Source organism: Dasypus novemcinctus, chromosome 8, assembly GCF_030445035.2.
Source record: "Dasypus novemcinctus isolate mDasNov1 chromosome 8, mDasNov1.1.hap2, whole genome shotgun sequence".
Taxonomy (NCBI): domain Eukaryota; kingdom Metazoa; phylum Chordata; class Mammalia; order Cingulata; family Dasypodidae; genus Dasypus; species Dasypus novemcinctus.
This window is the reverse complement of record NC_080680.1, coordinates 88665955-88686865: the sequence shown is the minus strand read 5'-3', so window position 1 is coordinate 88686865 and position 20911 is coordinate 88665955. Positions and strand designations below refer to the sequence as shown.

Here is a 20911-nt window from a genome sequence, read left to right as displayed (position 1 = left end):
AGTGGGATGCGGCCCATTTAATTAACTGTTCAATAAAGCTGTGAGATCTTACATTGCACAGAAAGTTTTTCTTTTATCAGATCCTAAACTACATCAAATCTTTTTCTTTTTATCAAGATACTTGTATGGCAATATCATTTATTTAATAGGGAGAAAATGAAGGGGTCAAGCGAATGGAGTGCTCCCAAAGTTGAAGAACAAATATGGCAGATATTAGACTGTGAGAGAGAAAGTAAAGAAGGTTCTCTTTAGAAATGGGTAGGATGCAGGACTTAAGTGGTGGGAAAAGGTCACTGGAGATGAGGAAGTCAAGGAGCGAAGAAGCCAGGTGCTTTAAGGATTGTCCCTGAGAATGTCAATGCCTCCCAGAATCCAGGGCGACACGTGAATCACGTGACAGATCCCGCATGATTGGTTGAAAGTGAAACAGAGGTGAGAAGATGGCGGCCCAGCAGGAAACTAATAGGAGCAGGTCTGTACACAGTGACACACAGTGTACAGGAAAGTGATGAGGAGCAGGGGAATTGCTGACCCTTCCTCCTTTTTGGGTAACGACAAAGGGGATGTAAGAAGGGGAGAGAGTCTGTGTGGTCTGCAGAAGCTGGCTCCATCTCTGCACTAACAGCGAACTAGGGAAAGGGCTGTAGTGCGGCAGCCCAGATTGAATTGATCTCTTGCCACAAAATTGTTCCGTGACCCCTGTTTGAACCTCGGTTTCCTAATATGTATGAAAGGGGCCGGGTTAGAGGTTTTAAGGCTCCTTTCAGTGACAGTAATCGAGAACCGCAGGAGGGGTAAAAATGGCGGATGCAGGACGCCAACACTTGACCGGCTGGGCAAGACCAGGCAAGGCCCGGTTGGAGGCGTCGCTCGTCTCCATGACGACGGCACGTGTGGCCCGGAAGTGGCGGTGCTCCTCGGGGGGGCGGGGCGTCTCTGTGACGCCAGGGGCTGGGCCTAAATGGCGAAACCCGAGCGGCTCACGGGGGGGTTTGAACTGGCCAATGGGCGAGCTGCCGACCGGGTGTCGGAAAAGGAGGCGGAAGCGGGCTGGAGCCGCCGCTGGAGCTGGACTGCATCCGCCGCGGCGTCTCCATGGCACGACCCTGGCCTCCGACTTCAACGACTTCATAAGGAGGCGTTTCTGGGCACAGCCGTGTCGCTCCTGGTGAGAGGCCGCCGGCAGGCAGGACCCAGGGCGCTCCGGGCGCCCCGCGGCCGCCGCCGAGCCCAGTCCCCACGGGCGGAACCGCCCTGCCTCCCGTGCCCCGGCGAGGTCGCCCCCCGCCGGAGTCACCCGGTCCTCCGGTCCCCACCGGGTCGCCCCCTCCTCCAGCCCTGGCGCGCTCGTCCGCTCCTGTCAGAATGTGGCCCCACCGCCCCGCCCACTGGCGCGGGCCTTCTTCTCCCGCTAACGGGCGGGCCGGGCGGCCTCCCTCCTCTCCCGGCCACCAGCAAGGCTCTGCTCCCTCCTTTGCTGCCCTCGGGCAGGGCTTCGCCCTTCTCTCTATGGGCAGAAAGTGGCCCCCACCTGCCCACTGGTGGGTGGTCGTCCCTCCCCTTCGCCGACGGAGATTGGCCCCAGGCCCTCTTGCTCGCCGGTGGGATTCGCCCCTCTCCGCTTCTTCCACCCTGCTGGCCTGCGGCCCGGATGTTATCTTCGCACAGCAGTTATTTGCCCGCTCCTCCTGGGCAGCGCTGTCCCCCGGGAACCGCCTCTGGGAGCCCCAACCCCGCCTCACCCGGGGAGCCTCACCCGGGAATCCCGCTCCGCTCCCTGCACAACCCTCTTTAACTTGGGTATTAAATCCCAGCCGGCCCCTGCTGCGCCCGGGGCAATTCGCTTCTGGTCGGGGGTGCCCACTAGCTGCCGAGTGCCCATTTCCCCTGGAGCCGCCGCTCCTCTCTCCTCCAAATACTATTGGTTCTATTCTGCCGGGAACGCCCCTTCTCCTAGGAGACAGTTGCTCCGGCCCCGCCCCCAAATCCCTCTGGTTCCCTGCGCAGGTTCCGGCCCCTGGGGGCCCACTTGGGGGCCTATCGGTTCTCACCGGCCCTCCAAGCACGCCTGCCAGCACCTCAGGTTTTCCCCTGGTAGCCATCCACCTTCCCTCCTGGGTGGGGCCTGGGCGTGGGAGTCCTTTTCCTCTCTGCTTGACCCGGTCCAACCCTGGGGAGGGAACTCCCACCGCACCCCCCCCCACCCCCCCCCCCGTCTCCCAGCCGCCCTCCCACCATCCCGCAGGTCGCTCAGCTTCTCCTATCTCCCCCCACTTTGGCAGGACAGTTGCTGTGCGACTTGGACAGTAGAGGAGCGCCTCCCAAGTTTTCATCCAACTGCCACCCCCAAAGCTTCCACCCTCCTCCCCTCAGAGAGGACGTTTGATGCCCGGCCCCTGAGATTCTCATTGACAAGCCCCTCTGGGTCCCCCTGAGCAGAGCCTGCTGACCCAATTGCCCACCTTTGCGGCTTTGATGCCTAGCCATGTCTGCCTCATCCTCAGGCGGCTCCCCCAGGTACTGCCAAGGTGGGGGGCACCTCTGCTGTAGGGCAGGGAAAGGTGGTCAGGGGCCCCCAGGCCAGGCTCACTGGAAGCTTCTCTTTTCAGCTTCCCTGTTCTGTGTTGTGAAAATTTGGACCAAAACATTAAAAAGTCATATTTTAAAGGGAAGAAACACACATGCACAATCCCAGGCCAGCCTCCCTCCCTTCCTCTCCAATCTTCCTCTCCATCCACCCTCCCCAGGTACCACAGCTTCCTGAGAGTAAACAGAGTCACCAAGGAATGGCTTGTCTCAATAGAGTATTAGGCTTAGTTCCTTTTTGAAAGGAGGCCAGGTGTAGATAAATAAGAATGACGTAGGAGCAATCAGCAGGGTATTGATGGAATCAAGGTGGCTTGATGGGAAGCATATTGAAGGATTTACCAAATTATTGACTTAAATGAGCAGAAATGTTATGAGAGAAAAAAGCAAACAAAACTTCTCAGATTTGGTATCCTTTGACTGAATTATTAATAGGGTTCAAATAAATTTTCTCTTTTTCTAAAGGTGTATATATATATATATATATATATATATATATATACAGCAAAGTGCATGATGTATTTAAGTATTTTTGTGTTGCATTGTTTTACCCAAGCAGTTGTGGGGAGGGTTGGATGATATATGGAGGCTATGAGGAGGAAGAAATAGATGATCTTTCCACAAGTCCCTTCCCAAACTGGAATTCTTAGATGTATTACTGCCAAAATTTTGGAGCAGTTTATAATTTTGCTATATTTACAAGTTTGGTGGAGCCTGTGTATGCATAAGCAAGGTGAATTACACATGGCATGAAAACAAAAAAGGGCAGCAAATGGTATATCTTGGGAAATAGGTATTATTTTTCATGCTCTTAACTGAATACTTAGACTTACTTCTTAGGACTTCTAGACACAATAACATTCTGTTCCTGCGCCTAATGCTCTCTTATGTTAACCATTCACTGATCATTCTCCAGGGCCTCCTCTGCCCCAGGCACTTTCTGGGTTGTTCCCCAGCAGATAGGATGACAACTGGGCTTTTCAGCAAAAGGTCACAATATGTGTGATGCGATAGCAGGTTAAAAGGCCAGCCATGCGAAAGCTCATCACCCCGTTTCCATCCCACAGCTGGGCACACCATGCGTGTTTATTGCTCATTTGAAGGGAGCCAAGTAATTCCAGACTGGTTCTCCTAGCCGTGAACTTATTAGCCGTCATATGCAGTGTGTAATTTAGGGACATCTAAGAAAAAGGAGAACCTTACTTTTCTGCTTATAATCTGGTTCTTGTGCCCGGATGCAGGTTTCCATCGTGTGGGAAGAACGGAGTAACGAGTCTCACGCAGAAAAAGGTCTTGAGAACACCTTGTGGCGCGCCCAGTGTAACTGTGACGGTAGGTGACGCACACACATGGACTGCCGTTCTCCAATCTGTGCCCTGCCATAAATGTTTGTGCACATTTTCTCCGGGCACTGCCTTACCCTGCGGGCATCTGGTGTGGCCTGGGTTGCTGTCTTGCTCAACCTTAATTTTTTTTTTTTATGCGTGGTAAGCTGTTGCCATTTATGAGGAAGTTGTCTTCACCTTATCCTCCTAAACAAATTCCAAAAATCTTTAGCATTTAAATCTTTAGAATAAAAAAGGAAAGAAAAAGAAAAGCAATGGGAGTAGGGACTGGCAAGGGTGGGGTTGGTGGTTGTAGCTGGGTTTCTGTGCTGCCTCCTTATGTTTTCTTTAGAATTTTTAAGACCTTCTCATTCTTGGCATTTCTTCTAGCTTTGATTTCATCATCTTTTTTATCTGCCTGCTGCCTGATTTATTTTGCACCTTAACCATTTTATGTGTTTCTCACACTAATCTGCATGCCCAGGTCAGATTACAGTGTAGAAGCCTTCACTCGCTCTCCAACTATGCTGCACTAAATCCAAGGAGGAGCTATGCATTCCAGCAGGCTTGAATGGAGATTCAGCTCTGAGTCCCCTGGTTCCTGGGTTTTGGCTCCTGTAGAACCAGTGAATCTTGCAGACCCCTCTCTAGAGTGGACCTCGCTCTCCCTGGTGGCCCTCAGCTGGGATCTCTGCAGGAGCCTGCTGAATGACACTCTCGCCTTGGTTCCCGCCTGCATGTCTTTAGTTGGTAGCTGTCCTGCTCGCTTGGTGGCTAGGCTTTCATTAGTCTCCAGAGGCCATGAGCTCTGTTTTTTATGCCCAGTTTACTCATCCACAGATCAACCTTTTTTGTGTTGTCCTTCCCTGCCTGCCAGAAGCGAATCATGAAGGACCGCTCTTCAACTCCCCCCTTACATGTTCACGTGGATGAGAACACCCCTGTCCATGTCCACATAAAAAAACTCCCGAAACCATCAGCGACCAACAGCCAGGTAGGAGCATGCCAGTGGGGCAAAGTAACGGCTGTGAATTAGGGCAACACCTCCAGCTCAGCCTCCTCGCACTGCTGACTCCAAAAGTTTGGGAGACAAATGCACTGCCTTTTGGAAGTCATTTGCTCAGTTAGAAGGTAGGCAGGCCTGAAGCGGCAGCAATAGCCTTAGTCATAAGAGGCTCCCCTGTGGAGTTGGAGGTGGATACCACCAGAGTGACGCCGTGGCCAGGTGTGCATGGAAGTGACCCTGGGTTTCTCCCTTTCCCCAGAAATCGCATAAGCGCGGAATGAAAGGGGACACCGTGAATGTACGGCGGAGTGTCCGGGTGAAAACCAAGGTACCTTGGATGCCCCCTGGAAAATCATCTGCCCGGCATGTGGGATGCAAGTGGGAGGTAGGCTCATTCTTGTTCAGGCTTTTCTTCTCGGACTGGTCAGATTCTAGCAGGCTTCAAAACTCGGTATGATTCAGGGTTGGCTGTAGCTATTGGAGACATGCTAATGGGCCCCTATTCACTGAGCACCTTGCTAAACCCTAAATGTGTATGAATCTTGAGTTCTTACAGCCCTGTTCTGTGATAGGTTCTGCTATTCCAATGTACAGATGAGGAAATGAAGGCTCAGAGAGGTGAAGTCTCAGAGCTAGAAAGTGGTAGGGCTGGGATTAGGACCCAAGGGTATTTCATTCCATAGACTGTATTCTTAGCCACTCTGATTTTATGTGAGGAGCCATCTGTCTTTTCCCATGTGACTACTAAAGGATTTGAAGCATACTTAAAATAATATACCAGAATGTACATGTCCAAGAAAGCATTGCCTCTTTTGAGGTAGTCCCCATAAGAGACCATGCACGTATTTCATAGATGCCATCAGAACTAGTTTTGGCACAGTCTGCTGGGGAATTATTGCCTTCAGTATTGTCAAGATTTCCAAAAGAACTGGTGTCTTTTTTAGCCACATTTCAACACATATTACTTGTCCATTCATCTATCCGTCCATCCATCCATCTACCCATATATCCTAAGCCATGCAGCATATAGTTATTGAATCTTCTATGTGGCAGACACTGCTGGGCACTAGGTTTACAGATGCAGACCAGGCTGACTTGCCCTCATTTTGCTTACCTTTCTAGTCAGTTATCACGCTAAAATTCAGTGATGAAACAAGCCTGAAAGCCTTTAGGCCATGTTTTATATGAAGATCTCATTACTGGGACAAGTAAAAGACTCTGGCCTACTTTAAAAATAATGGTGCTTGGTCTCTTTTGAAAGATTTAGTCTTTTTTCTTATAATACATTACCTTTAAAAGTAGAAATAAAAAATAAAAATAATTTCCCTGAAATGTATAGTCACACTTCATGGCTTACCAATTTATCCCTGAGAGACAAAGGGATTAGGGAGTATTCTAGGGAATAAATGGAAAGTGTTTGACCACAATATAAAGTACAAGAAAGAAAGACTGGAATGAAAATGCTCATAGACATTTTACATGTGAACTTCACTAATCATCAGTGAAATGTAAATGAAAGACAACAATAAATATTTTATAAACACAATGAGCTATCATTTTTATTGAATGGGTAAAAGTTTAAATGATTACAATTATCTTATGTTGGCAAGCATATGGGATGACAACAAACCTTTTAAGTCATTTTAGGTAGGACCATGAAACCTGTTCAACTGTATTAGAGGGAGTTTGGCAGCAACTGTCTTATCGTTGATTCTGCAGTTGTACATCTAGAAATTTATCCTAAAAATGTCACAGGACTGCGTAGATCTGTGTATACAGATGTTTACTGCTGCATTGTTTGTAATACAAACTAGCAGCAACCTAAATGTCTATCAGGAAGGTATTGGTTAAATTACAATACATCCATACAATGGAATACCATGATATTTATATATGAAAATGAAGCGTGGAGCTGTGTAGCATGTAGAGTTTGGGTCTGCTTGCACAAAAAAGGATATCTTTGTGAACTTATGTGTGTATGCATTTGCTTTTATTTGCACAACAAATTCTGGAAGGATATACAGAAAATGATAAACAGTGATAGCCTCTGGAATGTGGAATGTGGGGAAGGTTTTTATGACCTGTTTGAATTTGTAAGAAGCATACATTTCATAATTTAAAAAGTGAAAAGACTTGGTAGTTTCAAAGTGTAAAATCGAAATTGACTTCCTGTTGATTTGGGTTGCCAGAAGCTATAGTCTCCTCCGGAGGCTCAATGCCCATCCATTTCCAGTCCTGAGGTCACAGAATCCTAGAAATGGAGGGACCCAGAGAGGTTACTTGTCCAAGATCTTTCAGCAGTTCATCCAGTAACTATCTTTTATGCTCGCTCTCTTGGGGCAACCCCTTCATTTCCTAGTGGTTCCCTGTGTTCCTGAGAGACTTTAGCCTGACCCTTTCCATAATGTAGACAAGGAAAAAAAGGTCCTAGGAGGTGGAAGTTTGGAGTGGAGCTGGAAATGGAGCACAGAAGCTGCATGTGTGTGATTCTCGTTTGATATGTAAGATTGTCTTTGGGAGGAAGAAAGTCTAGGTTTTTTCTTCTCCCTCTTATTAAAGGCCATCTGTTTGAAAAGTTGGAAATACAGGAAAATAGACAATCCCTGTAATCCTGTTACTCAAATCTGGCTGCTATTAAGTTTTAAAAATGTTTTGTTGAAAAGTACAGAAAAGTACATGCATCATAAGTGTATTGCTCAGTGAATTTTTATAAATGAAATACACTTGTGTAACCACCACCCAGCTCAAGAAGCAGAACATCGCCACCTTCCCCAGAAGCTCTCCTCTGGTCCTGTTCCTCTGACTACCTCTATCCTTCCTCCCTAGAGCATAACCTCTGTTAAAATTGTGGTATATTTACTAGCACACTTTTTCCTACACACAGCTTTTTTTTTCCTTTAATATAATTGTAATCATACTGGATATAGCTATGTTATGTATAATTTTCCTTGTAAAATGTTAAAATAACCTCTTTTCTTAGAAAAGCAATACATAGTCATGTTGAAAATTTAGAAAATCCAAATCAGCACAAAAAAGAAAGTAAAAAATACCTCTAGTCCCACCACCCTGAAGACCCATGTAAACTCGACGTGGAAAGCCTTCCTGATCTTTTCTTATGAATAGACTCATTCTTTTGATTCTTGTAAAAGTGGGATCGTATTTTACTTATTGTATAACTTTTTTTTTTAATTTAGCATATTTTGGTTATATTTACATTGCACATTGTTTTTGTAAAGTATTCCATTGTGTGTATCTTGGTAATATTACATACTCAACCAATACTGCCTTGTGATACATTTACCTATAGCTTTGTCTATAAATATAAATATAGCTTTGTCTATTATAAATTTGTCTTAAATTAAAATATTGATTCACATCCTTATTTTGAATAACTCCCTAGAAATAGAATTGCTGGGACAAAAGGCACATGCTTTAAAAAAAAAATTTTTTTTTAGTTGCATCCTATGAGTCCTACTTGTTAAATTTAACAGTTTTATACCCTTATTAATTTTTCTTTTATTCCTTATAGGCAACATATTCCCCTGGAATTTTTACACAAGCTCAGCAACTTCAGCTTAAGAGGGGCAAAGAACTGTACAATAAGATGTGTAAAAATAATAAGAATAAATTTATAGAATGAGAGAGTCAAGCTCAATATATCAGAAAATCAGTGGAAACCCTGGTCCCCAGATTATAATATCTTTCTTAATGGAGTAAAAAACATACCATTTTCTTTACACCAGATTTGTCCATGCTTTAACCCATTATCATATTCATGTTCATTTAAAAAAATTCTAATGACCTTCCCGAGGTATATGAAAACATCTCTTTACCTCTTCTTTTGCCAAGTATGGGTATTGCTACTATTTTAACCAATTTGTTATATCTTTTTTTAAAAAAAACAACACCATTACAACACAAGCTTTTCATTTCTATGCTAGAAATTCTTCAAAAAGATCACTTAAAAATGGATAGGTATTGTTCCTTCAAGTAGGTGCAGTGTATCCTCCTTCCCTGGGTCCCTGTCTTTGGACATTTAGCTGTTTTTAATTTTTTCCTGCTTAATAAATAAATACATTTCCAGCGGTCAACCAGGTATCATGGAACTGATGGTTGAGGTTTTTCCTTTGAGTTCATGTGTCTCTCCTTCCTCTATGTCAGAATCCAACTCATTGCCTAGAGATCACTCCACCATCTTCAGAAAAATTGGTCTCAGTGATGCGGTTGAGTGACCTCTCTACAGAAGATGATGACTCGGGTCACTGTAAAATGAACCGTTACGATAAGAAGATTGACAGTCTAATGAACGCGGTTGGTTGTCTCAAGTCTGAGGTGAGGGCGGTGGGAGACTGGGACAGCTAGTGCCCTGAGGCTGTGTGGGAATACCCAGGTGGATCTCTGGTGGATGCATTCCTCAGTCTGCCTCTCTGCTGGCATGCCCAGAACTACAGATTCCCCAGGGAGGAAGCTGGGGAAACCTGGGGTACCACCACACTGGTAAAGAGGCCCTTAAGTGAGCACTTACCTCAGGGCTTACACTTTACCCTGCCTGGTGCTCTAATGGATGGCCTGGTTTGATTGTTTCATAAGAGCAAATGGAATCAGTGGTTTTATTGTCCCCATTTTAGAGATGATATGGTTGGGAAACTGGGGTCTATATTTTCCTATTTACAGAAAAGTTTAACAACAGAAAAGCTCCAAAGAGGCAAAAGAAGTTTGTTCTAAGTTGCTTAGCTGTGTCTTTGGGTGGGATATAGTGACGGAATTGGAACAGAACCTGCAAGTTCAAGGTCCCCAATTGGGAAGTTGGTAGGGCTGGCACTAAAATCCAAGTCTTGACTGGAAACAAGGCCTTTGTCTTTAATTCTCTACTCTGTGGAGATTCTGGGACTGGCTGCTTGATAACAGTCCCTCTTTTCCCCATAGCTCGAGCTGCAGGGGCCTTTTTTGCCATCTTTCCTCCTCTGGTGTCAGCAGAACATGGTTTGCATTCTAGCTCTGCCCCAGCCAGTCACTCAGCCTCTCTGGATTCAGTTTCCTCATCTATAAAACAAGGAGAGAAATAGTATCTACCCAGAGGGTCTTTATGAGAATTAACTATGCCATATAGCACCCCAGCCCAGGGCCTATGTAGCTACATAGCTCTCAATTGGAGGTGCCCTTATACTTTGGTCCCAAGCAATGGACACAGCAATGTGGCAGAGAGGAAGAGCTTCCCCTTAGTGGCCCTTGCCTGCATGCCCTTGCGTAGGTCAAGATGCAGAAGGGTGAGCGCCAGATGGCTAAGAGGTTCCTGGAGGAGCGGAAGGAGGAGCTGGAGGAGGTGGCCCATGAGCTGGCCGAGACTGAGCATGAGAACACAGTGCTGAGACACAACATCGAGCGCATCAAGGAGGAGAAGGACTTCACCATGTAAGGCAGCGCCTGGTCCTACCCTGCCCCACCACAATGGAGTTTATTCCTCCTGCTAGGCTGCCTAAGCCCTGAAAATGTAATACAATGGAGAAGGCAGGGACGGGCACTGGCCTTATGTTTTGAAGCACAATCTAGCCTGGGAGACACTGGTCAACACCGTCACACAATTACCTGATTGCGCTTGTGATTCACACTGAGGAAAAGAACCCCCCAGAGTGCAGTGGCCGGGAGGGGTGGTCAGGGAAGGCTTTCTGGAAAAAGTAATATTCAAGTGGAATACTGTAGGATGGTTACAAGTTAGGCAGGTGGGCGGAACATCTCGTATGAAGACCCCAAGGTGGGAAGGTGTTCATGATTGAAAATTGAGAGCAGGCCAGAGTAGGGGGTGGGCAGAGAACAAGGGGTGACACATTCCAGGGGCAGGGGCCAGCTCTTCGAGGCCATTTTAAGGAATTTCCTTTGAGGGCAGCCACTGAAAGGTTTTAAAAGCAGGGGTATGGCATGACCGGATGACTTGTCTTCAGTGTGGAGAGCAGATGAGAGGGTGCAAAAGCAGATTTGGAGGTAGTGTTCAGGAGGCCGTGGCAGTGGCTGGGGACAGAGGTGACGGTGTGAGGACTAGGATAGTGGCTCTTTGAGGGACCAGTAGGGCCACAGGTAGGATAATGTCACCTGGAGTAGAGGCTTTGGTCTGGTGCCCACATGGGGGTAACTTCTGGCTCTCATCCTTCCAGAAGGCCCCTCGGGCCAGAAGGATTGTCCCTTTCCCCTCCCCCACTGCTCCCTGACCAGGAGGTGAGCCTCGCAAGGCATTGTGAGGCGAGCCTCGGAGCTCTGGGCAGGCAGGGGCCTGGGAGGGCTCACAGAGCCCTGTTCTTTCTGGCCCCAGGCTTCAGAAGAAACACCTCCAGCAGGAGAAGGAGTGCCTCATGTCCAAGCTGGTGGAGGCTGAAATGGATGGAGCTGCCGCTGCCAAGCAAGTCATGGCCTTGAAGGACACCATCGGGAAACTGAAAACAGTAAGTGGCAGCAGAAAGACCCCAGCCCTGGGCCTGGACCCTATGAGGAGACAGCCCAGGCTGGGGTGGGGTCTCTATGCAGTCATCAGGCTGACTTTATGACATCTCAGGGCCAGGGGAGGGCATACAACTCCTCAGCCCCCCTTCCCCCCATTTTTAATCTCTTCTCTGGATCCCTGACCCTCAAAGATGACCTCTGGTGGCCAGGGCATCTGAGGAGACCTCAGGATGGTCACCTGGGTTCACACTGAGTCAAGGCATGCAGTTGATTCCTGCAAGTATCAGCCACCATGTGTCTTCCCCCTCCCTCACCTCTTCTAGGAAGCCTACCCCAACTGCACTTGTCCACACTGAGCTCTCCAGCCCTTTTTCCCACCTGCTGCTCTCAGCAGGCTTTGATTCTGCCCATCCTTCCAGTTCCAGCTCCTTCAGGATGCCTGCCCTTGACCACCTTAGCTCTGTACACAGTCCACTTTTGAACTGCCCTGGCTCTTGTCTGAGCTTTTTGGCACCAGCACCTCTTAAGGCCCCCATGGAGCCTGCCTCTGCCCTTTTCCTGCTGCACTCGTAGAGACTACTTGATTGTCTTTCAGGAGAAACAAATGACCTGCACGGACATTAACACCCTTACGAGGCAAAAGGAACTTCTCCTGCAGAAGCTGAGCACATTTGAAGAGACCAACCGCACCCTCCGAGACCTGCTGAGGGAACAGCACTGCAAAGAGGTGGGCTCTTGGCCTCTGCCCCCACCGGGGGGGAAGGTGTGCTTGAACTCGGCTCTGCCCTTCCAGCATTGTGTGTCCATCCTCTCTGCCAGCCCCCGATCTGTAGAATGGAGATTATTTTGTAAAAAAAAGAAAGAATATTGGCACCAGATCCAAGAGGGCCTTAGAGTTAATGAAATCATTCATATAAAATACTTGGCACCTAGTGGATGAGGACTTGTCTTAGTGGTTATTGAAGCTTGGCCCGGTGCCACGTGAAAGACCTTAGAAACCAGGATAAAGGCAGACACAGATTGTGTGGGATCATTTTGTTTTCTTGAAAGGTGTTCTCTGAAGTGTATTTTATGCCAGCAAATGATTCTGAAAAGACTTGACAGTATAAACAATCATATTCTTGTTTGGTTCAAATTGAAGGGATGCCAAGTGCTTCAAAATGCCAATGTTGGTTTTTTTTTCCAAATAACATTTTCAGCCTCTCGTTTTGTTTTTAAAAGTTATTTAAAATAGGTAATATAATGCAAAGTGAAGTCCACTGCCCAGCTTTCAAAATAAAACATTGTCCTCATAGTTAAATCTCTCTTGCATCTTCTTTTGTGATAATTTTATCTCCCTCCCCTCAGATAGAAACTTTGTCTTGAATCTGATGGTTTTATCTCTTATATATGAATCCTTAAGCAACTTAGTCTTTTTTAGCATATTTCTTAAACTTTATGTAAGTGATATTGTTTCATGTATTCTTGTGTTTGTCTTTTTTCACTCAACATTATTAATATTAATATTTTTTAAAGATTTATTTTATTTCTCCCCACCCTGTTTGTTTGCACTTGCTGTGTCTATTCATTGTGTGCTCATCTTCCTTTTTTTCTTTTTAAGGAGGCACTGGGAACTGAACCTGGGACTTCCCATGTGGGAGGGAGATCACTACTTGCTTAAGCCACCTCTGCTCCCTGCTTTTTTGGGTCTCTCGTTATATTTTCCTCCTTGTGTCTCTTGTTGCATCATCTTGTTGAATTATCTCATCATGCCAGCCCATCACGTCAACTTGCTGTCTTGCTCGTCTTCTTTAGGAGGCACTGAGAACTGAACCTGGACCTCTCATGGGGTAGGCGGGGGCTTAATTACTTGAGACATATCTGTTTTCCACTCAACATTATTTTTGAGAGTCATCCATTTTTATCTTTGAGATCTAAGATAATTTTCGCCACTATATTTCATTTTCTGACTATATCACAATTTATCCATTCTTCTGTTGATGGACAATTTATATTTTTCAATTGTTTGCTGTTGTAAGCAATGTTACTTGAAGCTTTCCTGTACACTGACCTGGTATACTTGTTTGAGAGTTTCTAGAATAATATCTATCAATTCTACTGGTTATGGCCAAATTATTCTCTTAAATATTTATACTTATTTCATTTCTGACTTGATGATCTTGGGCACGTGCTTTTTACCTCTCTGGATCTGTTTCCTCACCTGTAAAATGGGATTAGCATCTTCCACCTGGGGTTTATGTAAGAATTAGAGATGGTCTGTGGACAAGGGATCTGTGTGTTGCCTAAGACATAAAAGGTGCTTGCTAAATGGCAGGTGCTGCTGCTCTTTATCCTGGGACTGGTTACTTCAGGAAACCTCTCTACCCAGTTTTTCTCCTTTTCAACCTTTGGCTTCTACCATCCTGGAATCCCACGGTCTCCAGTTGCAGATGAAGGGTCCACCAGTTAGGACTCCCCCCACAACAGGTGTTCCCTGTTCAGGTCACGGCTCTCTTATTAATGCACATTTAGCACTTGGCACCTTTGCCCCACCATCTTGGTGTTCATTAGGGAGTGTTCAGCCTGGTGGAAAGTTGCTCAGGCTCTGACCCTGTTGGTGTCCACCTGGCACTTGTACATACACCCTGTCTCGGTGTTCAGAAGCAGCTCTGTTAAGGCCTGGCTCTGACATTTCCACGTGTGTACCTTTAGGCGGCTTGGGTCACTTTTCTGACCTTGCTCTTCTCATCTAAAATCAGTTGGTGATAGTGCATGACTCTTAGAGTAGGGGGATTTGGTGAAGACATACAGGACAGCAGAAGAGCCAGGCGGCAGTTTGGTTGTTTAGTGTCCCTCTGAAGCACAGGAAGGGCATGGTATAAGGGACAGTGAGACCAGCTTTAGGCTCTTGTTGTTGGTAGAGAAACCACAATGCTGTGTTCTGTCAGTTCCTACATCCCCAAGAAACTTTGGGAACCAGGGAGCCTTTTTCTCTTGGCTTGTGAAGGGACCTGTGGGACTGAGAGGGGAAGGGTGGGTGTGTCTCCTTCAAGGAATATTCTGTTTAGGTGCCTTGGAAGAAGACCAGGCACTGTTCCAAAGGTGTAGCCCAGTAGGAAATGGTCAAGGATGTGAGCAGACAGTTCAGTGAGAGGGAAACTCAAATGGCTAATAACATAAGAAAAGATGGTGAGCCTCACTGGTTGTTAGAGAAGGGCAAATTAAAACAGCAGGTGGAGCACAAAAACTGGCAGTAGTCTTCTGTCCTTTGCTGGTGAGTGTGGGGAACTCAGACACTCATGCCCTGCTTATGGCCATGTGACCTGGTAGAGGCATTTGCAGGGCATTTCAAAAGGTTATAGTACAGTCACAAATCACAAACCTTCCAATCCAACCATGCTAGAAAGCAGTGTCCTTTGCTGCAATATTTGTAGCTGTAAAACCTAACAATAACCTCAATGCCCATAAACAGGGGAGATGTGAGAAATGCAAGGATCTATCCATAGGCTGGAAGGCTGTGCAGCAGCAAACAAGAATGAGGTAGATCAATTTTTTTTTTTGATATGGAAATAGCTGCAGACATATCATTAGGAGGAAAAGTCAAGTTGTAGCACAAAAATACTGTATGAAATAATTTTTATAAAAACACACATTGGGAAACGGATTTGGCTCAACTGATCGAGTGTCCGCCTACCATGTGGGAGGTCCAGGGTTGGGGTGAGCTGGCCCATGCTCAGTGCTGATGCACACTAGGAATGCCCTGCCACACAGGGGTCCCCCGCGTAGGGGAGCCCCACGTGCAAGGAGTGCACACTGCAAGCAGAGCCACCCTGCATGAAAAAAAGTGCAGCCTGCCCAGGAGTGGCGCTGCACACATGGAAAGCTGACATAGCAAGATGACACAACAAAAAAAAGAGACACAGATTCCCAGTGCCACTGACAAGAATGCAAGTGGACACAGAAGAACATACAGCAAATGGACAGAGGGCAGAAAAGGCTGGTGGTGGGAGAAATAAATAAAAAATAAAAATCTTAAAAGAAAAAGAAACAGAAAACACACATTAATCCCTCCCCAACCCATCCAACCCCACCCCCCTAAAAACGGTATTTCTCTAGGTACAGCCATATGTAAATGCATAGCGAAAGGATGGGAAGGAGGCTCATCAAACTAACTGTAGGGTAGGATTTTGAGGTGAATGTGAGAGTGTTCGCTTTTTTCCAACGTTCAATAAATATTTTATAATGAATTTTTTTTCTCTTTTATAATTACAAATAATATTTTTAGAAAAGGAAAAGAATCAATAGAATGTAGGCATCTGGGTTTATGGCTTGATGACTTGGCTTTCCTTTTGCCTTCCCTCAAAGGATTCTGAAAGGCTGATGGAGCAACAAGGAACATTGCTAAAACGGCTGGCGGAGGCAGATTCAGAGAAAGCGGTAACAAAATTGTCCATTGCCCCCTGCCCTCTCCACCACCCGACTCCCCCAACCCCAAACCCCCACTTTAGTTGATGGGTACGGGTGTCAGGAGGGCTTGGTGACAAAGCATAGAGGTGCTGAGTTGAGGCAGGAGGGCTGATGCAGAGCCCCTGCTCTGGCATTTCTCTGGGTCTTAGTTTCATGATGGATTGGTTTTACAAGCCCTGCTCTACTGGGCTTGTCTAGTTGATAACTTGAGAGTTTGAACCACAAAACTTGGGTGTTGATAATGATGATGGATTTATGATGATCAGGATATTGTTACCTCAGTTTTCTTATTTGTATTATGGATTAAAAGCCATAAAAAAATACATACCTTTTGGCTCATCAAATTCCGATTCTGGGAATTTCTACCTAGGCAGCCTGTTCTAAAGTCTATTCTGTGGAACTCCAAGTTCCTCAAGATGTTCGTGGGTGCAAGAAAGAAAAATGGGTTCTGCATGACATTGCAATGATGGATACAGGCCATTATACATTTTGTCAAAACCTATAAAATTTTGCAGGGCAGAATGTAAACTATAAACTATATTCTGTGTTAGTAGCACTGCTTCAATATGTGTTCATTAATTGTAACAAATGTACCACACTAGTGAAAGATATTGTTAATGTGGGAAAGTGTGGGAGGAGGTGGGAGTGGGGCATATAAGAATCCCCTATATCTTTTTTTGTTGTTGTTATAGCACAACTTATATATTTCAAATGGACAAAAAATTAGTAGCATTTACAGTATCTTAAAATAAAATGCCTTTGAATGGGAATTTCCTTTGCAGAACTTTGAGGCCTATAAGACGTATGTAGAAAATTTACTACTGTGCAAAATGAAGACTGCTTAAATCAAATGGGGTGTGGGGAGGGCCTGTGGTTTTTCTTTTTGATTAATTGCTGGAAAACTGTCCTTCAGGTGGCTGAGGGAATTTCATATATTCTTTAGACATCATTAGGCACTGAAGCTCTTGCAGGACACCTTTGATGCTATATGAATTCTGCCATTTTGCTAGCACTGATATGGCTCTTGGGTCTACCACTCCATTAGAACTATTAACTCCATTCATATTAATTTTCGTTACAAATCTTACAAAGGGAGGTGCTTCTGGGTTTTAGGTCCACATTCTATTTTAAGGCTGTATATTCAGTTTTCATAAATTGTCTGAGCCTGTGGTGGCTGCCATCATGCATTGCTGGTGCCCCTTATATCTTTGATGTAACATTTATGTAATCTAAAGCTTCTTTAAAAGTAAAAAAATATATATATTAAAAAAATGGAGTTCCATGGCCAAATAAGTTTGGGAAACTACTGGCTGACCAGTAGTTAACATGTAGTTAACATGTTTCTTAATTATAAGACGTTTTGGAACCTTTGATGTATTAATGCCTATTATAAATTTCTAAGATGGAAGGAAGATGAAGGCCAAGTTTCCCAAGGTTTGGCCTTTGGCCCTCAATGCATGGCTAAACTTCAGAGTGGGAAATGCCAGCCTGAGGAAGGAGTGGAGATTGAGCAGTAATGGTGATAATTCCTAAATCTGCATTCCCAGCTCAAGAGGCCTTGTTAAACTATGATAACATCAGTAAATCAAAATATTAAGCAGCTCATTCAAAAGTGTAGAAGATTTAATCACATTGTGGTAAATGTGAGATTGTAGGTTATGGAACAGAACATGCATACTACTTTTTAAACTTGGATTAATTGTGATTACCTCTGTGGGGGGGAATTATAGGGATTTTTTAGAATTTTGCTTGTGTGTTTTCCACAATTAACATTACTCTTTGTTGTTGTTGCAAAATAAATACATGCTCATTTTAGGGAAAAAAAAAATTAACAAAGACATTAGGTGCTCTCTAGTGGGTCTCAGTGGTATAGGCCAATGTACTTGGGATCTTGGGCCTTGGTGGCTACCCCACAGGAGTCTTCTCTCTGGGTAAGGCCTGCTTGCCCTTCCCAGGGAGTACATGATGTTGTGTATTCTTTCCCAGCGCCTGCTGTTACTCCTGCAAGACAAGGACAAGGAGGTAGAAGAGCTACTCCAGGAAATTCAATGTGAGAAGGTACCATCCCCTCTGTTTGCTCCATTTTATGATCCAATAGAACACAATGGTTAGAGATTATGTTCTGGAGTTGGAGAGCTGGGTTCTAACTCTGACCGCATGCCTTTCTCTGTCTTTCCGCAGGCTCAAGCAAAGACAGCATCTGAGCTTTCTAAGTCCATGGAATCCATGCGTGGACATTTGCAGGCTCAGCTTCGGTGCAAAGAGGCTGAGAACAGTCGCTTGTGCATGCAGATCAAGGTACCTGCTGGTCCCACAAGTGAGGAAGGAGGAGGAGGCGAGGGCCTGGCAAGCCAAGGCGAGCTTCTCTGCCTGGCCTGGTCGTGGGTATTACAGGTTTATGGGGCAGCTGCTACCAAAGCACTCATGCTTCAGAGAGACTCTGGGGGCGGTGGCCAAAGCATAAACAACCTTGGGTGCCATACCTCGGGGCAGTCACTTAATTCCTTAGGCTCTTAGTCTAGTTAACTAATGTGGAAAGGGTATGATTTTAAATATCCCTTACATCTGTGAGCCCAGTGATCCTCTGAGGTCACAGCCTCTGTTTTTTGACTGATGCTAGCCCTGCTGAGTGAGAGGCAGGGCAGGCAGCTGGCTCTTGAGTTGGAATCTTTCCTTCATCCTTGCCTTCATCCCACACACTCTCATTGTAATTCCTGCCTGGGCTAGGTGGGCATTCACATGTGGACAAGTCAGTCATGGCACATGCCCTCCCCTGGGGGAAACAGAACATAAGCCAGTGATTACAACTCCGTGTGAAAAGTGCTGTGAAGGAGAGGAATGCTTGGGGGCTTTCCTTGTCACCCAGCCCAGAAGATCAGAGGATTCTGGAGAAGCTCTGTCCTAACATTAAGACCCAATGAGTTGGGAGCAGATGTGGCTCAAGTGGATGAGCGCCTGCTTACCACATGGGAGGTCCTGGGTTCTCAGTGTCTCAAAAAAAACAACAACAACAAATAACAAGCAAAACAAATGAAAAAGAGGAGACAATGATGAGAAGCAGCGCCGAATTTAAAAAATGGCCCCAGGAATGAGAGCAGTGCAGAGCCCACAGGAATGTAGGAAACGGGGAGTAATGACTCAGAACTGGAAGCTGTTGTAAGTTAGACCTCTCAGATAGGCTGTAACCCCTGAAGTACCCAATCAGTGGGGAATGGGAGGGATCTGCACGTCAGGTTTAGATTATAAATACCATTGTTTCTTGTTGTTTGGTACACCAGCCATTTTATCCAAGTCAAGCGCCTGTTCTTGGAAGATGATTAATAAAATTCTTTTCTCTTCCACACACAAAAAATGAAAAAACCAACTTGGGAGAGCTGATGTGGCCCAATAGTTGAGCACCAACTTCCCACAGACAAGGTCCTGGGTTCAGTCTCCAGCCCATGGTACCTCAAAAAAAAAAAAAAAAAGGACCTGGTGGGTTAAGAGATCTGGGAAATCCTCTGATCTTTTGTAGTTTCTCTTAAGCTTGAATTGAGAAAAAGAGAGATTGGGGGAGGTGCTATGGGGAACCGTATCTGTGGTCCACATCAAGGGAGCCCAAAGCCTTCATGTGTTTGACCTGTTCTGTTTTCTCTCCCTCCCTCTGTCTCCTCTTTCCCCTCTCTCCCCTTTTCTCCCTACCTTACCTTTCCCCTGCCTTTTTCGTCCTGCTCTCACTCTCTCTTCTCTTCTCTCCCTCCTCCCTCTCTCCCCCTTTGTTCCCTCCCTCCCCAGAACTTGGAACGCAGTGGGAACCAGCACAAGGCGGAAGTAGAAGCCATCATGGAGCAGCTGAAGGAATTGAAGCAAAAGGGAGACCGAGACAAAGAGACCTTGAAGAAGGCCATCCGAGCCCAGAAGGAGCGAGCTGAGAAAAGCGAGGAGTATGCTGAGCAACTGCACGTGCAACTTGCTGACAAGGTAGCAGCCTGGGGATGGCCTCAACCTCTCTCCCACTGAGGAGTATTAGATGATGATGGAGGTGGGGAGGTGGGGGGGTAGAACAGATGGGGAGTGGGTGAGTGGATGAACAGAGGTGGTTTGGTGGCTGGGCAGTGGGTGGAGGTGGCAAAGCTGGATAGAGGTGGCCACGTGAATGGATGGAGGGACAACGGTTGTGGAAAGAGTGAAAGAACTGGTAGGATGGAATGGTCAGGTGGAGAGGAAGGGAGTTGGGGGCATTAAATGGATGAAAGGATAGACACAGGAGAGGGTAGGTAGATAGATGGCTGGAGATAACTAGAGGGTTTATTGAGTAATTTAGCCATGTAAATATTAGAATGGTGTTAAGGAAGGATTTGCAAAACAGGATGTGTAAGTGATTGCTGGAAATCTATAAACGACAATTGGGTTCCACTATTATTCTTTGTGCTCTCTAGAAAATATGAATTCCAGGAGTGAAGTTTCAGCTATTAGGGTGAAAGATTGTTTAGGTTGAGCCCTACTCCTGTCTCTGAGTCCTCGGTTCTGACCACCAAGCTGACAAGCCCTATCATCACCTTTATTCTAGGATCTTTATGTTGCTGAAGCTTTATCCACTCTGGAATCATGGAGGAGCCGCTACAACCAAGTTGTGAAAGATAAGGGAGATCTCGAGTTGGAAATTATTGTCCTGAATGAGTAGGTCTTTGTGTTAGGAGAGGGAGGGTGGGACCATTGAGGGACGTGGCCAGGTTGAAGGAGACTGGCCATCTGAGGCAGGCTCATGTGGCTCTCAGTCTCTGCCAGGCAGGGGCTGTGCTGGGCTGAGATGTGAGCTGGACTTCTGGTTGGATCTGGGGTGCAGGTTCTGGCCCCTGCCCCTGGTTCCTACCCCACTGGCAGTCACCATGGAGGGGCCAGGTTTTTCTGGTCACAGAGGCCGGGGCCTGCTTCCAGGCTGAGGTCTGAGCCTGACTCTGAACCTGTTGCCTTCTATCCCCAATCTGCACAATTTGGGATATGGGTATACTGGGGTTCTCATTCCTGTTTCTGGGGGATGGGACAGCTGGTGATCCCTGTGTCTTCTAAACATTGTCTATGGTGACAAAAGCTGTTTTGTGAATGCCAGCCAGTCAGTAGGTCAGTGCTATGGCAT

The 20911-nt window shown here is 46.1% G+C and overlaps 1 protein-coding gene across 20 annotated transcripts in view; it reads left to right on the top strand.

Annotated features, from left to right (window-relative positions):
* Window positions 1–399: 399 nt before the first annotated feature.
* ODF2 (outer dense fiber of sperm tails 2) overlaps window positions 400–20911 on the top strand; it is a 38958-nt gene continuing 18446 nt past the window's right edge. Inside the window, exons 1-14 of one of the 20 annotated variants that reach the window (XM_071216949.1) lie at window positions 1000–1168; window positions 2283–2517; window positions 3828–3918; window positions 4752–4905; window positions 5177–5245; window positions 9079–9249; window positions 10169–10329; window positions 11222–11351; window positions 11945–12076; window positions 15694–15765; window positions 17782–17853; window positions 17977–18093; window positions 19570–19755; window positions 20345–20454. In XM_071216949.1, coding sequence (XP_071073050.1) covers window positions 4798–4905; window positions 5177–5245; window positions 9079–9249; window positions 10169–10329; window positions 11222–11351; window positions 11945–12076; window positions 15694–15765; window positions 17782–17853; window positions 17977–18093; window positions 19570–19755; window positions 20345–20454 — 1328 coding nt within the window. In that variant the 5' untranslated portion in view covers window positions 1000–1168; window positions 2283–2517; window positions 3828–3918; window positions 4752–4797. Of the gene's footprint in view, window positions 473–919; window positions 1169–2282; window positions 2518–3827; window positions 3919–4751; window positions 4906–5176; window positions 5303–9078; window positions 9250–10168; window positions 10330–11221; window positions 11352–11944; window positions 12077–15693; window positions 15766–17781; window positions 17854–17976; window positions 18094–19569; window positions 19756–20344; window positions 20455–20911 lie in introns of those variants that run through there. The other 19 variants (XM_071216945.1, XM_071216944.1, XM_071216942.1 and 16 more) reach the window with 19 other exon arrangements.